We start from the raw sequence: 14,362 nt of genomic DNA on the forward strand, positions 1-14,362 counted from the left end.
TCTCTATCCCACCCCCCACCTTCCTTGCATCAGGCTGTCTCCTGCGAAAAATCCACAGATAATTGACACCCATTATAATTGCTTTTAAAAAAAAATTTTAAACCCAAAAATAATTGAATAAGCGGTTATAAATAGCCAATAAGTGTTTTCGGGTTTGTTTTCCCCCAGAAAAAAAGAAAAGAAAAAAAGCAAAAAAAATACATACATTGAAAAAAAAATTAATAAATGGGGGGGAACAGGGAAAAAAATCAGCAAATAGGTGAATCCGCGGGTATCGAACCACTAGTATGGGGCGTCCACTGTAAACACAAGTGAAGAAGACCTAGTTAGAAATTCACTGATATAAACCAAACCAGAAGCTGAGTATTTCCACTATGATTAGATTCACAGTCCTGGACTTTTGTTTGTTTGCCAATACAAACCTGTATTTGTATTGGATGCGGTCTAACTCCTGGTAGCTTAAACCGAGATTGATCCCAATAATGCGCCAATCCTGTCCAATCTGGAGGGAGATGGACAGCAGATTAGCTTCTGTCAGGTAGCCGCTCTCAGGATCTCCGAGGTTCAGAGGAGGAAGCTGGAGCTCTTCCATTATGTATTTGTTATCAGCATCTAGCGCCTACCGAAACAGCAGAGAAGAGGTAATATGTATGAACTGTTTCAGATGAGCAGAGCATTAAAAAAAGCAAATCCAATCAACATGGAGCAGCAATACACATATGTATTTCAGTGATATTAAATACATAACCACAACCATATTACCCCTGTAAAATAAAAGAACAGCCAATACAAGATATATTAAAAGTGGAGCCTTTAAGATATGATAATGCTCAATTCTGAGAGATATTCATGTAACACTTTACCTTCATTTAGAACTGCATTGCATCATAATACAGTTTAATTTGTTCCATTACCATGCTCTTATCTCAAAACATATTTCCCCTTTAAAATGAATGGAAATGAAAATGCAAATCATCAGTTCCAGTCCCCCCAAAACAAATTTTTCACATTTCTAGTTGAGCAGTATATTGTAAAATCCATCCATCCATCCATTTTCTGTACCCCTTATCCTCTCTAGGGTCGCGTGCGTGCTGGAGCCTATCCCAGCTATCTTCAGGCAAGAGGCATGGTACACCCTGAACTGGTCGCCAGCCAATCGCAGATATTGTAAAATATATTAATAAAAGAGAATTTCAAGATATTAACTGATATTATACATGTTAGAAGATCTTAACTGTTTTATGAAGTGTAATCAAGCTAAACGTCTCACACTCACACACTGTAGTACATTCGCATGCTGTGCCTTTAAATTGTCTCTCTCTCTCTCTCTCTCTCTCTCTCTCTCTCTCTCTCTACCCCTCCCCCCACCTTCCTGTCTGTCTCTAGTTACGTTCCTCAAACTTTCGTTTTACATGTCTTTATAAGAGTCACTGATGGTGTAGTGGTACACTCGCCTGACTTTGGTGCAGGCAGCATGGGTTCAGTTCCCACTCAGTGACGGTGTGAATGTGAGTGCCATTGGTTGTCCGTGTCTACGTGTGCCCAGCGACTGACTGGCAAACAGTTCAGGGTGTAGCCCGCCTTTCCCCCGGAGTCAGCTGAGATAGGCTCCAGCGCCCCATGACCCTAACCAGGATAAGCGATGATGAAAATGGATGGATGGATGAATAGATGTCTTTATAAGAAAACTTGCACTCAACACTACGGTATTTGGAAAAAAACACAACACCCCCACATAATCTGCAGTTCTTCTTTAATGTTATGCGATTTAAAGCCGATCTACTGTTATGCAAATCCTCCACATTCCATTAGCCTGAATGGCTCGCGTCTTCTGCAGAATACGGTACGTCACCGTCTCTTCGTAACTTCTCCGGAGTAATGGATCTCGTGTCCACAGCTTAAAAAAAAATTTAAACACCCTTGGCGTGTAATTTTGTGTGTGTGTGTGTGTGTAATGTTCATTGTTAGTCCATGGTGGTTTCTATCATATGCTTTAGGGAAGCCATGTGGGTGTTTCAAAAACATGTGTAATTCTCTTCGTTTTATGGTTAGTTTGAGAGTTAACTCCATCCAGTAGTGGAAATCAACAGCTTGATTCTTCTTTTTCGAAGATTATTTTAATAACTGCCAAACTGCGGCTTGTTGTGAAGTGAGTGGAACCGCCTGCCACCATACAGCACTCGTGTCTCAAGTTTGGGCTTGCAAGTCAAAGCAAAAACTCGGCTGATCGACGGCTCATATCTCGAAAGATTCGTAAATCAGGTCACTTGTATGTCGAGGCACCACTGTACAATCAAATATTTTGGTTACTTTATTTAGCTGTATGATGGACTAAGTATTAGAAACATCTCCCAGTACTGTACTACAATTCTGCACAAGTATAATCCACAGCTACAATATTCTATATCTACAGTATACTGATGACAATACTAATGACAACGCTTGCATTAGTATTGATTGTGCAGGTAGACATAACGTGTCTGGGATATTAATCTCACTGTCACAATAAAATAATGTACAAAAAAACATTAGTATGTTGAATTACATTAGATTATGAAAAAAAAAATGTGTCAACCTAAAATGTTTAACTCACAGGAAGTCTTAGCGGTAAAGTGGCAAGCCATTGGCTGTCATGTCCTTTCCTCTTCCTCACTACTTCCTCTGGCAAACCACTGGGAATCTCCCCTCTGTAAAACGAGACCTGTAACACATTTATAAAAGGTACATTTTCAGGTTGATCTTTGAACACTATCTTCATCATCGAAAAAAAATGAACAAAGAAAGTGAATCTTAAAATGGAAGTGGTCCATTCAAGCAGGTGTAGTTTGAACAAGTAATAAATAATATAAATAGAAATAAATAATAACAAATAAATAATATTAATCAAAAGACTTGTTTGGAGTGTAAAATGGGCTTTTATAATGTTCATTTAATGGATATTTTCAGCCACTGTGCTTACTTGGCTATTAAGAAAATTGTCTTACTTCGCCCCTCACTGGACCCCGGAGGCCCTTCGCAGGAGAGATGTAAACCTCCTTCAGATTCTTCAGGCTGGAGTAAAACACAAAACACAGTCTTCCCCCAACACAGTCTGGTCTGTCTGGTGAGACAAAGAAACCAATATCTCAGCAATGCTTGAAAAGCAATTACAAGTCGATTATATCACAATAGAACATCACAAAAATTGAAAATCTAGCTGTGAACATATTGATTTGTGATAGTTAATAAAACGGGACTTCTGACCTGTGCAGATTTCTAAGCCTCTCTCAAAGCCGGCAAAGAACTGCTCTCCTTCCAAAAGGTCACACAGGTCTGAAGGCTGTGGTCCATCATACTGTTCTGACAGTGACAGTACTCTGTCTTCCGCCTGGGAAGGAACCATCCCAAAGAGCAGTTACAATGATTCACACCCAATATCAAATATGAAAACACATTTTACAGAAATGAAGGTCTTCACCCCACACATGGTCTCTGTGCAGTGATTTTTTTTTTTGCACCATCAGTTTTGCTTTTATTAGCAATTTCAAGTCTCGGGGGATATTAACAAAACAGCAGCAGTGTCCAATTTACTGTCGTTACAATTCAACACCAAGTGAACACACACAAACACCAACCTTGTTAGCTGGTAAACACTGCAGCAGGACTTGTGAAGGATCCGTTTTCCGCTGGAGGACCATGAATTGGACTTTAAACTGCTTTAACCTTTGGTAGACCTTTCTTACCATGCCACTAACACAACTCTGAGTCCTGTACCACAGCCAGTACCTGTGATCACATGCAGAAAACAAAGATGTAACACTGAAATGAAACAAAAATTTAAAACACGTGCATATTTAGAGTTCATTACAGATACTTACCAGGAGAAATGTGTAATATAGAAAATGGCATACAAATGGGTGACATAGAGAGACACTTGTGATGTGATGTCTGTCCAGGTTTGGGCAGTGGGGTCTCCATGGAGCAGATACAAACATGACTTATCAACTGTGTGACCTGTAGACAGACCCAACATCAATATTAAGAAGAAATATTTTACAAAACCAATAAATGAAGATGCTTATAAGAATAATAATCTGAATGTCAAAATGGAGTTCTCATGTTAAACTGAGATGCAGATGCTTGCTCTGGATCAACTCTGGACCTTCTGACCCTGATTTTCTTTATCGTGGAGATAGGCACTATCAAAATTTTACCTGTTACCCCTGGTGGCAGTGGAACCTGAACTTTGATTGGCTGAAGAAAATGCAAACTTGGAGTTTGTGAGAGGCAGAGGAGAGGGCTGACACTTGCCTGTGGATCACCGCATAGTGCCTGTACCTCTGACACAGACACCTGCAGCACCTATGACAGACGAACAACACAAAAGTTTATTTTGTTGCACCCGGAAAGTATTCACAGCCCTTCACTTGTTCCACATTTTAGGTTACAGTCGTAATCAACAATGGATCACTGTACATTTATTTTTCCCCTAAAAATTCCACACACGACATACCCATACTGACAACACGGAAAAATGGATGTGTATGTAATGTATTTAAAAAAAATAAGACAGCACATCGAAGGTAACTATTCACAACCTTTGCCATGAAGCTCAACATTGAGCACAGGTGCATCCTGTTTTCACTCATCATTCTTTAGATGTTTGAACATTTGAAAGTGCAGGTTACATATCAAGCATGAATTTGAAGTTATCGTCTGAAGACCTCAGAGACAGGATTGTCTCAAGGCACAGATCTGTGGAAGGGTACAGAAAAATGTCCGCTGCTTTGAATGTCCCAGTGACCACAGTGACCTTCATCATTTTTAAATGGAAGAAGTTTGGAACCACAGGATTCTTCCGAGGGCTGGCCACCCGGTCAAAACTGTAAGATCGGAGAAAACGGGCTTGGGTGACGAAGAAACCGATGGTAACTCTGTCAGATCGCCAGCGTTCCTCAACAGAAAGAGGTGAACCTTCCAGAAATACAAGATCGCTACAGCAATCCACCAATCAGGTCTGTATTGCAGAGTGGCCAGAAGCCATACACGAGCTGCCGACGGCCACAACTCATGTCGAGTGAGGAAGTAAAAGGTTCATGGCACACAAATACAACCCCAATTCCAATGAAGTTGGGACATTGTGTAAAACATAAATAAAAACAGAATACCATGATTTGTAAATCGTGTTCAACCTATATTTAATTGAATACACTACAAAGACAAGATATTTAATGTTCAATCTGATAAACCTTATTGTTTTTAGCAAATAATCATTAACTTGGAATGTTATGGCTGCAACATGTTCCAAAAAAGCTGGGACAGGGTCTTGTTTACCACTGTGTTACATCACCTTTTCTTTTAACAACATTTAATAAACGTTTGGGAACTGAGGACACTAATTGTTTGTAGCGTTGTAGGTGGAATTCTTTCCCATTCTTGCTTGATGTACAGTTTCAGCTGTTCAACAGTCCGGGGTCTCCGTTGTCGTATTTTACGCTTCATAATGCGCCACACATTTTCAATGGGAGACAGCTCTGGACTCCAGGCAGGCCAGTCTAGTACCCGCACTCTTTTATTACGAAGCCACGCTGCTGTAACACGTGCAGAATGTGGTTTGGCATCGTCTTGCTGACATAAGCAGGGGCGTCCATGAAAAAGACGTTGCTTAGATGGCAGCATATGTTTCTTCAAAACCTGTATGTACCTGTCAGCATGAATGGTGCCTTCACAGATGTGTAAGTTACCCATGCCATTGGCACTAACACAGCCCCATACCATCATAGATGCTGGCTTTTGAACTTTGCATCCATAACAGTCCGGATGTCGATTTTTGATGCTGTGCCGCCTGAAGGATCAAAGGTCACGGGCATTCAATGTTGGTTATCGGAATTGCCACTTACATGCACTGATTTTTTCCAGATTCTCTGAACCTTTTGATGATATTATGGACCGTAGAAATTCCTAAATTCCTTGCAATCGTATGTTGAGGAACATTGTTTTTAAACTGTTCGACTATTTTCTCACAATGAGGTGAACCTCGACCCCATCTTTCCTTGTGAATGACTGAGCAATTCAGGGAAGCTCCTTTTATATCCAATCATGGCACCCACCTGTACCCAATTAGCCTGTTCACCTGTGGGACGTTCCAAACAGATGTTTGATGAGCATTCCTCAACTTTCTCAGTCTTTTTTGCCACCTGTCCCAGCTTTTTTGGAACGTATTGTAGCCATAAAATGCTAAGATAATGATTATTTGCTAAAACAAAATCAAGTTTATCAGTTTGAACATTAGATATTTTTCTTTGTAGTGTATTCAATTAAATATAGGTTGAACATGATTTGCAGATCATTGTATTATGTTTTTATTTATGTTTAACATAACGTCCCAACTTCATTGGAATTGGGGTTGTACATTTTTCATGTTGGCATTACGGGAAGTATTGTGTAGAATTTTGAGGGGAAAGATAACTTATTTTTTGGAATAAGGTTGTTACATAAAATGGAAAATGGAAAATGTGCAGCAGTACGAATAATTTTCTCATGCACTGTATAACATGCTGAGGTGTACAGTAAAGGGTGTCCCAAAGGTCACTTTCCCATTTAGTTTTGGTATCATTTGGACAGACAGGAGGCCATTAGCAGTTGACAGCTTAGGCTTTCCACGTTTTGTAAGCATATTATTCCCTTGCTCATGGCTTGCATTTCCGCCTGACACTGCGTGGTTTAATAGCGTAAATTGTACTCCACGTTGGAGCAGCATGAAAAGGCCATAAAGCTTCTCAAACGTGTGCTGAACTGCAGTCGGGAACAAAAAAAATTATTGCCAGGTGGCAATTTTGTAACGCTGCGTCAATGTTGGTGAGCCAACTGCTAAACCTAAGCTGTCAAATGCTGATGGACTCGTCTGGCCGTATGGTACCTAAAACAAAAAAGAAGTGTACTGTGACTTTTGGAACACCCTGTATACTGTATCTTGTCCATGTGTACAGTATCTAATACACAATACTATGACTACCTGTAAAGTTATAGTGCGGGTTTGATTGGTGGAGTCTGGAGGGAAGTGAAGCTTGACTCCAGGGTCAGTGCTGGACACTAAAAAGGCTCCCGCTGGTGAAACTGAGCAGCTGTCTCTCACTGGACGAGCCACCAAAATAAACCAGGAGAACTGGCTCACAGAACAGCAGGCCAGCTACAGACACACAATACATTACAATATTTGCTTGCCACATGATGGGATTTATGTGATTTATTTATTTTTTTTACCCTGGCTGGACGCCCCAAGGAGGAAATGGTGTGTCTCTCACATCCTTTCCTGAGAGAAGTAGGCAAAGTCCTCCACGAGTTTCCATCATACTTCCGTACCACCACCTCCTTCCATTTTTTGCGGTGATGTGCTATACACACTTCTACTGGCTGCAAGAAAGGTTTTGTCTTTACATGAAGCAGATTTTTAAGAAAGAAAATTCTATTCAATGTGCAGCACCTTAAGAAATCTAATCCCATGAGGACGAAGTTCCAGCGGACGGCTGAGGAGAATATCATGCTCCTCGAGCAACACAAACTTTCGCTGTGGTCTCCTCTCGGCCCACTCCAGAGTTGTCAGTGTCGACAGGCACCCCGGGGGGAACAGCAGCTGCGCCCCCCCTGGCAGAAACACATGACATCCAGCAGACGTAACACTAAAACTAAATAGTCAAAGGAGCAAAATTATGTTTATTGTCATACATTAAGTGAAAAACATCAAACCATAGAACAAACATATCTATGCAATACCTGTGCTGATTGAATAGCAGATGCAACTCAGGAATATTCGGTCGTGCTTCATCTGAACAGAAGACAGTTCCACATTAGAGTGACTAACTAAACGTCAATGAACACATGTACATAAAGCATTTGTTGACAAAACAATAAGTATATTGTGGCAGTGTTGAAGTCCAATAACAGAACACCGTTCGGGTTCTGATCGGGGGGGCCGTTCCGCCCAATCACGCCCTTCCAGGTCTCACTGTCCTTGCCCACGTGAGCATTGAAGTCCCCCAGCAGAACGATGGAGTCCCCAGCGGGAGCGCTCTCCAGCAAACCCCTCCAAAGACTCCAAAAAGGGTGGGTACTCTGAACTGCAGTTTGGTCCGTAGGCACAAACAACAGTCAGGACCCGTCCCCCCACCCGAAGGCGGAGGGAGGCTACCCTCTCGTCCACCGGGGTGAACCCCAACGTACAGGCGCTGAGACGGGGAGCAATAAGTATACCCACACCTGCAACTCCAGAGTGGAAGAGAGTCCAATCCCTCTCGAGGGGACTGGTACCAGACCCCAAGCTGTGCGTGGAGGCGAGTCCGACTATATCTAGTCGGAACTTCTCAACCTCATACACCAGCTCGGGCTCCTTCCCTGTCAGAGAGGTGACATTCCACGTCCCTAGAGCCAGCTTCTGTAGCCGGGGATCGGATCGCCAAGGTCCCCGCCTTCGGCCACTGCCCAGCTCGCACTGCACCCGAACCCTATGGCCCATCCCACAGGTAGTGAGCCCATGGGAAGGGGGACCCACGTTACCCTTTTGGGCTGTGCCCGGATTGTCCATAACGAACACCATGTTCAACCATAAGGGTGTCCACACGTGCACTTGGCAACAGGACACCCTAGGTCACAGTTCGACGATCAACTTTGTGGTCATGTCATCGGACTTGCGGCCGCATGTCTTGGACACTCGGGTGAAGAGAGACCCGGAGCTATCAACTGATCACCACCTGGTGGTGAGTTGGCTCCGATGTTGGGGGAAGAAGCCGGTCCGACGTGGCAGGCCCAAACGTATTGTGAGAGTCTGCTGGGAACGTCTGGCAGAATCCCCTGTCAGAAGGAGTTTCAACTCCCACCACTGACAGAACTTTGCTCATGTTCCGGGGGAGGCGGGGGACCATGTTCCGCGCCTCCATTGCTGAGGCGGCCGACCGGAGCTGTGGCCGTAAGGTGGTCGGGCCTGTCGTGGCGGCAAACCCTAAACCCGTTCCCGCGACCCGACCTCGGATAAGCGGTAGAAAATGGATGGAGGCAGTATTGAACCCTCCTTGCCCTTGCTCACCAGGTGCAGGGGGAAGAGGTGGAAGAGTTGGCAGTTGCCCCAGAGGATTGTCACGAACATCTATTTTCAGCAGAGGCAGTTCTTTCAGACAAGGTGGTATGAAGCGGAGGTCATTGCTGAAGATGAGGAGCTCCCTCAGGGAATGGAGAGAGCCTGGGCACCAGAAAGGACAAGTGACTTATCTGATTATCGCTTTCATTAGCCTCCCACAAATTATGGACAGACCAATTCATTACACTCATACCCAGGGTTTCTGGTAGCCTCTTCAGCTTGTTTTGGGACAGTTCGAGCTTAACTAGCTCTCCCAGACAACCAATTTCATTCGGCAGCTCCTCAAGGTGGTTATCTGAAACATCCAGTGTCTGTAGTTCTTTTAGCTGGCCTAAACTCGCTGGGAGGGAAACCAGCTTGTTTCCAATGAGGGAGAGATAGTTGAGGCTGGACAGCTGGCCTATATCAGGGGACAGCTCTGAGAAGCAGTTATGACACAGCAGCAAGGCGGACAATCCAGGTAAATTGAGAAGACACAATGGAAGGACGGAGAGCTGGTTGAAGGAGAGATCCACGTGCACCAGAAGAGAGAGGGAGACAAGGGATGTGGGCAAAGTGGTGAGGAGGCCAGGCAGCGGGGTTCCTTGTGCGTCATAAAAACAGTGCCCTTAAATTAGAGATAAAAACTTTTAAAACTAACATTTCATTAGATAAACCCGAGCAATGTAATGAAATATGCCTTTCATAAAATTATTTCTTGTGACTATTTAGAGTACAGAATGCCCCAAAAATTGTGCAATTCGTAGCGCAACCAACATTTTCAGGAAAAATATACCTCAAAAGTCAAACTGAACTTGGAGTTTAAATCATCACATGTGACATCACACAAGACATCAGGTAATTTTGTGAGACTCAGTGAGTTTTGCTGTGCCTTTTTTTCTGATTTTTTGCAACACCATCAGAGAAGATTACTGTTGAGAGCGAAGAGGAAAAGTGCAATGAATCATGATAACATTCAAATCACAAATTAAATGTACTTTGACATACGGTCTTAGTCAGGCTTCTTAGACCAATTTGAAAAACACAACTAAATCAACTTAATGACATACACAACTACATTATACCAAGCAGATGTCAGTGGAAATACACTTATCATACACTATCCGTCCATTATGTATAGCGCCTTTCCTTGTTAGCATGATGGGTTTACTGGAGCCTAGCCCAGCTGACTTTGGGTTACCAACCAATCACATGGTAGACAAAATTTCATCTTCACAAGTAAGGACAGTTTAGTCTTCAATTAAACTAACATGCATATCCCAGGAATGTGTGAAAAAGCCAGAATACCCGGGGAAAACTACAAAAGAAGGCCCTGAGTGCTGCCCCTAGTTTTCCATTGTTTATAGTGGAAATCTGGGCAACTGGTTAGCATGTCCCCCTCACAGTTCAGAGGTTGTGTGTTCAAATCCAGGCTCCGACCTATCTGTATGTATTTTGCATGTTCTCCCCATGCCTGTGTGGTTTTTCTGCAGGTAATCCGGTTTCTCGGCACATTTCAAAAACATGCATTGTAGGTTAAAGACTCTAAATTGTCTGTAGGTGCAAGTGTGAATGGGTGTTTCTCTATATGTGCCCTGCGATTGTCTGGAGACCCCACCTCTCGCCCAGTCAACTGGGATAGGCTCCAGTACAACCGTGACCTCAGTGAGGATAAGCAGTGCAGAAAGTGGATGGATGGATAGTTATAATGGCTCTCTTTATATATTGTGTAAGAGTCAAAATTGTTACAGAAAAACTCTTGTGTTCGACTACAGCAGTGAAATAATCCTAAACTTTGGAGATTCTCTCTCATTCTTTTACACACTCTTGCCTCCTGGCTAACACTTATTTTTGTGTATCTGTGTAGAGATAAGATCACCGCAAAAGCCCACGATATAGCGATAAATCTTCAATAGAAAATATAATTTAAAAATCCACGATACAGTGAGACTGGAAAAAGTGAACTGTGACATGGCGAGGGACGACTGTATAAGGAGCTAGTAAATGAGAAATGTACAGTAGGTACCTCGTATGGCAAGCGAGCGTAGTTCTGTCAAATATGGGAGGACACCCAGTGCTGCATCCAATGCATGTTTATCCTCAGAACCAAGTCTGAGGTACCGGAGCCCCCTGAGGCGCCCTGGAATGGAACTCCATAGCAGTGGCAGTGCAGATGCTCCCCCCAAGTAGACATCCAGGGTCAACCTGGTATCAGTCAACACAGCTGAGAGCTCCACAGAGGGAGGTAGGGGTGGTGTGAGACACAACACACAGGAGGAGGAGGACGAAAAAGCAGTGCTTGAGGACGAAAGGCTGGATATGGAACGACTGCAGTTATCCATGAAGCAGGAGGGTGACACAGAGACAGCATCTCTCTCATCACTATGTCTCTGCACTCCGACTGCCCTCTCCGATTCCAGCTGCCCATTGTCCACAAGTTCCCAGTCCTTCCCCAAAATTTGAGAAGAATCTACTTCTTCACCTCTGCATGCAGGTGTCACTGCACAATGCTCATCTGCCAATCTGCAACCGTCAGCTTTATCTCCATCTTCATCATTGGCGTTCTCTTCCTCGCTGCTTTTCTCCATTAAAGACGCTTTACTACACTTGACAGTAAGCAACGTCTAGTGATGTGGCCGAGTTGTCTTATCGGCTTCATGTATGTGTACGTCGAATACGTCCGGACATGCTAACAACTGATAAAACACAGTACTGAGACAAATACATGATACCAGTTCGTTCTTGGTATTTCACCGAATGATAGCCATAGCCAGTACTCACAATACAAACGCGACTTTTAGCCGTGAGTTACGTCTATGAGTTATGTCAACAATGGACTTCAATATCAGAATTCGGCTTAAGGTATAGGGTGTTGTTATCTTATTATTTTGTAACAATAATTTTTTTTACCCTATTTTTCAAAACGACCCTGACTGGGTGACTCTCGGTTTAGACTTCCTCAAATTCAACTGGGTCAAAAAAGTCAAATCTTCTACGTCACTTTAACGACTGCTCGTTTTGTATACCCGTAAGAAGCGTTAAAACGTGGACTTCAGTTGAAAAGCGACAAAGCGGAAATGTCCGCCCGCCTGGCTCGGGATGAGTTGAAAACGAACGTATCTTTGCGGATGCCGCGAAAGTTTCAACTGAAGGCGGGACTTCATATGGTAAAGGTCAGTTTGGTGACTGTGCGCGCAGATATGAAGAGAAAAATAATATTGACGCACTGTAGCAGGCCAGCGAAACGACGTGCCTAGTGATAGCCATGTTGGGAGGGTCGGCGTTTCCATCAAAGCCAAAGCATGGACAATTTGGACATTGAAATTATGTCGGACCTTGCGCATTTGTCAATCAATTTTCACAAGGTTTACTGTTGTTGTCAACTCCAAAGCGTGTGGTATCAATACAGAACTTAAAAAAGGTCCAAAAATATATTGTCACCTGTGAAACGTTATTCCTAGTTCCCTTGTTGTGATTGTACGGCGCTGTGTGCAACCGAATGCAGCACAATGGTTTATGTTCTATCGCAGAACACCTGGCATTCTTTTTATTTCGGTTTAGTTAAATTCACACATGGGATGTGAGGTTCATTTAACCTACTGACCTGTGGTTAGTCCATTGGTAATAATAATTATATCATCATCATAATAATTTTTTAAAAAACGTGTCCTTTCTCGTCGCAAAAAAAGTTACCAGATTAACAATGGCCAGGTTAAACTTTACACATTGGCTGATTTGCTGTCTGAGGTCCTTATGACCCCCACCATTAATTAATACTCACTGTGCAATTATCATATTGAAAAACAGCACACTTTCAAAAGAGGTTTTTTCTCTACAGAGACAGTATGTTAAAATGTAAAGTGTCTTAAAATTTCATGTACTACGATATCGTACAGAATAAAAAGAACTGTCATGTGAATGCGATGTTGTTTTTGTTTTAGTCAAATCTAATCTTGGTTTGACTGTTAACAATCAATACACACTTTTCGTACTATACTCTGAAGTTGTTGCACAAGAGAATATCCTCTCTAGGGAATTGTGCTCTCACTTGAATCACAGCACAACAACATTTTAAAAGGAACATTCCAGAAAAACAAATCGGAAATACTGGGATGACATTCTCCTAGAATGCATGGGATTCTTAATTTCAACACTGTCGTGAAACAGGCTTTCCCTGTGACTTTACAACCAATTCACTTGCCAAGTGGCCACATTTGTACATTGTGCTGTTCTTCAAATATGTGATGTTTTCTAACACAGCGTATCATTGTTGCTATGACAACAAAGTAAAAACTCCCCACAAACAGATGCATTTATAGCTCATCAAAAGAATATTCCATCAATATCGCTTATCCTGGTCAGGGTCACGGGGTGCTGGAGCCTATCCCAGCTGACTTCGGACGAAAAGTGGACTACACCCTGAACTGGTCGCCAGCCACTCACATTCAGGTCAAGTCAGGCGAATGTACCACTACACCATCAGTGACTCAGAAGAATATTGTTTATTCTATTTCCATAATTGCCAATCACGGTACCGTGGCACACTAGCATGCCATGGGGAATGATCCGAATTGACTTTGTCTGAAAATTATGATTTATTAATTACAAATACATTACTGTTTCTGTTCATCTATCTAGGCCAGCGACGTGTAGTGTAGTGACTGGCAGAAAAATTAAATGCTCATCCACTAGATGGCAGAAAGCACAATGTATCCACCTGTTATCTTGCATACAACGTAATAAATCGAGTTTATTTTTATGGCCCTTAATCACAAAAGGGTCTCACACAGTCACGCTTCACAGTCATGACTTCCTTTTAGAACATCAGCTTTGTGTTCAATTAAACAGACCCAGATTGCAATAGTAGAGTCACTCAGTTTGTGAGTAAATTGAGGCCAGATCTTCATTATTTCAATATTCATGCTTTTTTTTTTTTTGGGTGACATTTTTGTTTGTTTGCGTGCAGTGAAATTATTCTCATGTCTCGTGTTGGGAAAGACAGTCCAAGACAAGTCTAATGTAGGCCTATGTGGGGAAAAAATAAACTGTCCTCGTATCCAACCCAATTTTTCCAAACGTCAACAATGAAGACGTGCTGAATTATGAAAACGAGTGGCCAAATACATTGAGCAAACTAAATAGAACATAACATTAGCTCCCAAAAACATGCGTGGTAGGTTCATTGAAGACTCTAAATTGCCCGTAGGTGTGCATGTGAGTGCAAATGGTTGTTTGTTTCTATGTGCCCTGCGATTGGCTGGCGACCGGTTCAGT

At 42.6% G+C, this 14,362-nt stretch overlaps 1 protein-coding gene across 1 annotated transcript in view; it reads right to left on the bottom strand.

Annotated features, from left to right (window-relative positions):
* pidd1 (p53-induced death domain protein 1) overlaps nucleotides 1-12,050 on the bottom strand; it is a 13,100-nt gene extending 1,050 nt beyond the window's left edge. Inside the window, exons 1-15 of the mRNA XM_061675993.1 lie at nucleotides 11,115-12,050; nucleotides 9,303-9,716; nucleotides 9,059-9,211; nucleotides 7,753-7,804; nucleotides 7,463-7,664; nucleotides 7,243-7,392; nucleotides 6,995-7,168; nucleotides 4,194-4,341; nucleotides 3,858-3,993; nucleotides 3,615-3,765; nucleotides 3,244-3,367; nucleotides 2,985-3,100; nucleotides 2,594-2,701; nucleotides 423-619; nucleotides 206-299 (exon numbers count right to left, since the gene is read on the bottom strand). Coding sequence (XP_061531977.1) covers nucleotides 206-299; nucleotides 423-619; nucleotides 2,594-2,701; nucleotides 2,985-3,100; nucleotides 3,244-3,367; nucleotides 3,615-3,765; nucleotides 3,858-3,993; nucleotides 4,194-4,341; nucleotides 6,995-7,168; nucleotides 7,243-7,392; nucleotides 7,463-7,664; nucleotides 7,753-7,804; nucleotides 9,059-9,211; nucleotides 9,303-9,716; nucleotides 11,115-11,676 — 2,781 coding nt within the window. The 5' untranslated portion in view covers nucleotides 11,677-12,050. The remainder of the gene's footprint in view (nucleotides 1-205; nucleotides 300-422; nucleotides 620-2,593; nucleotides 2,702-2,984; nucleotides 3,101-3,243; nucleotides 3,368-3,614; nucleotides 3,766-3,857; nucleotides 3,994-4,193; nucleotides 4,342-6,994; nucleotides 7,169-7,242; nucleotides 7,393-7,462; nucleotides 7,665-7,752; nucleotides 7,805-9,058; nucleotides 9,212-9,302; nucleotides 9,717-11,114) is intronic.
* Between the last annotated feature and the right edge of the window lie 2,312 nt (nucleotides 12,051-14,362).

The sequence above is a fragment of the Phycodurus eques genome, chromosome 5 (assembly GCF_024500275.1).
Source record: "Phycodurus eques isolate BA_2022a chromosome 5, UOR_Pequ_1.1, whole genome shotgun sequence".
Classification (NCBI taxonomy): Eukaryota; Metazoa; Chordata; class Actinopteri; order Syngnathiformes; family Syngnathidae; genus Phycodurus; species Phycodurus eques.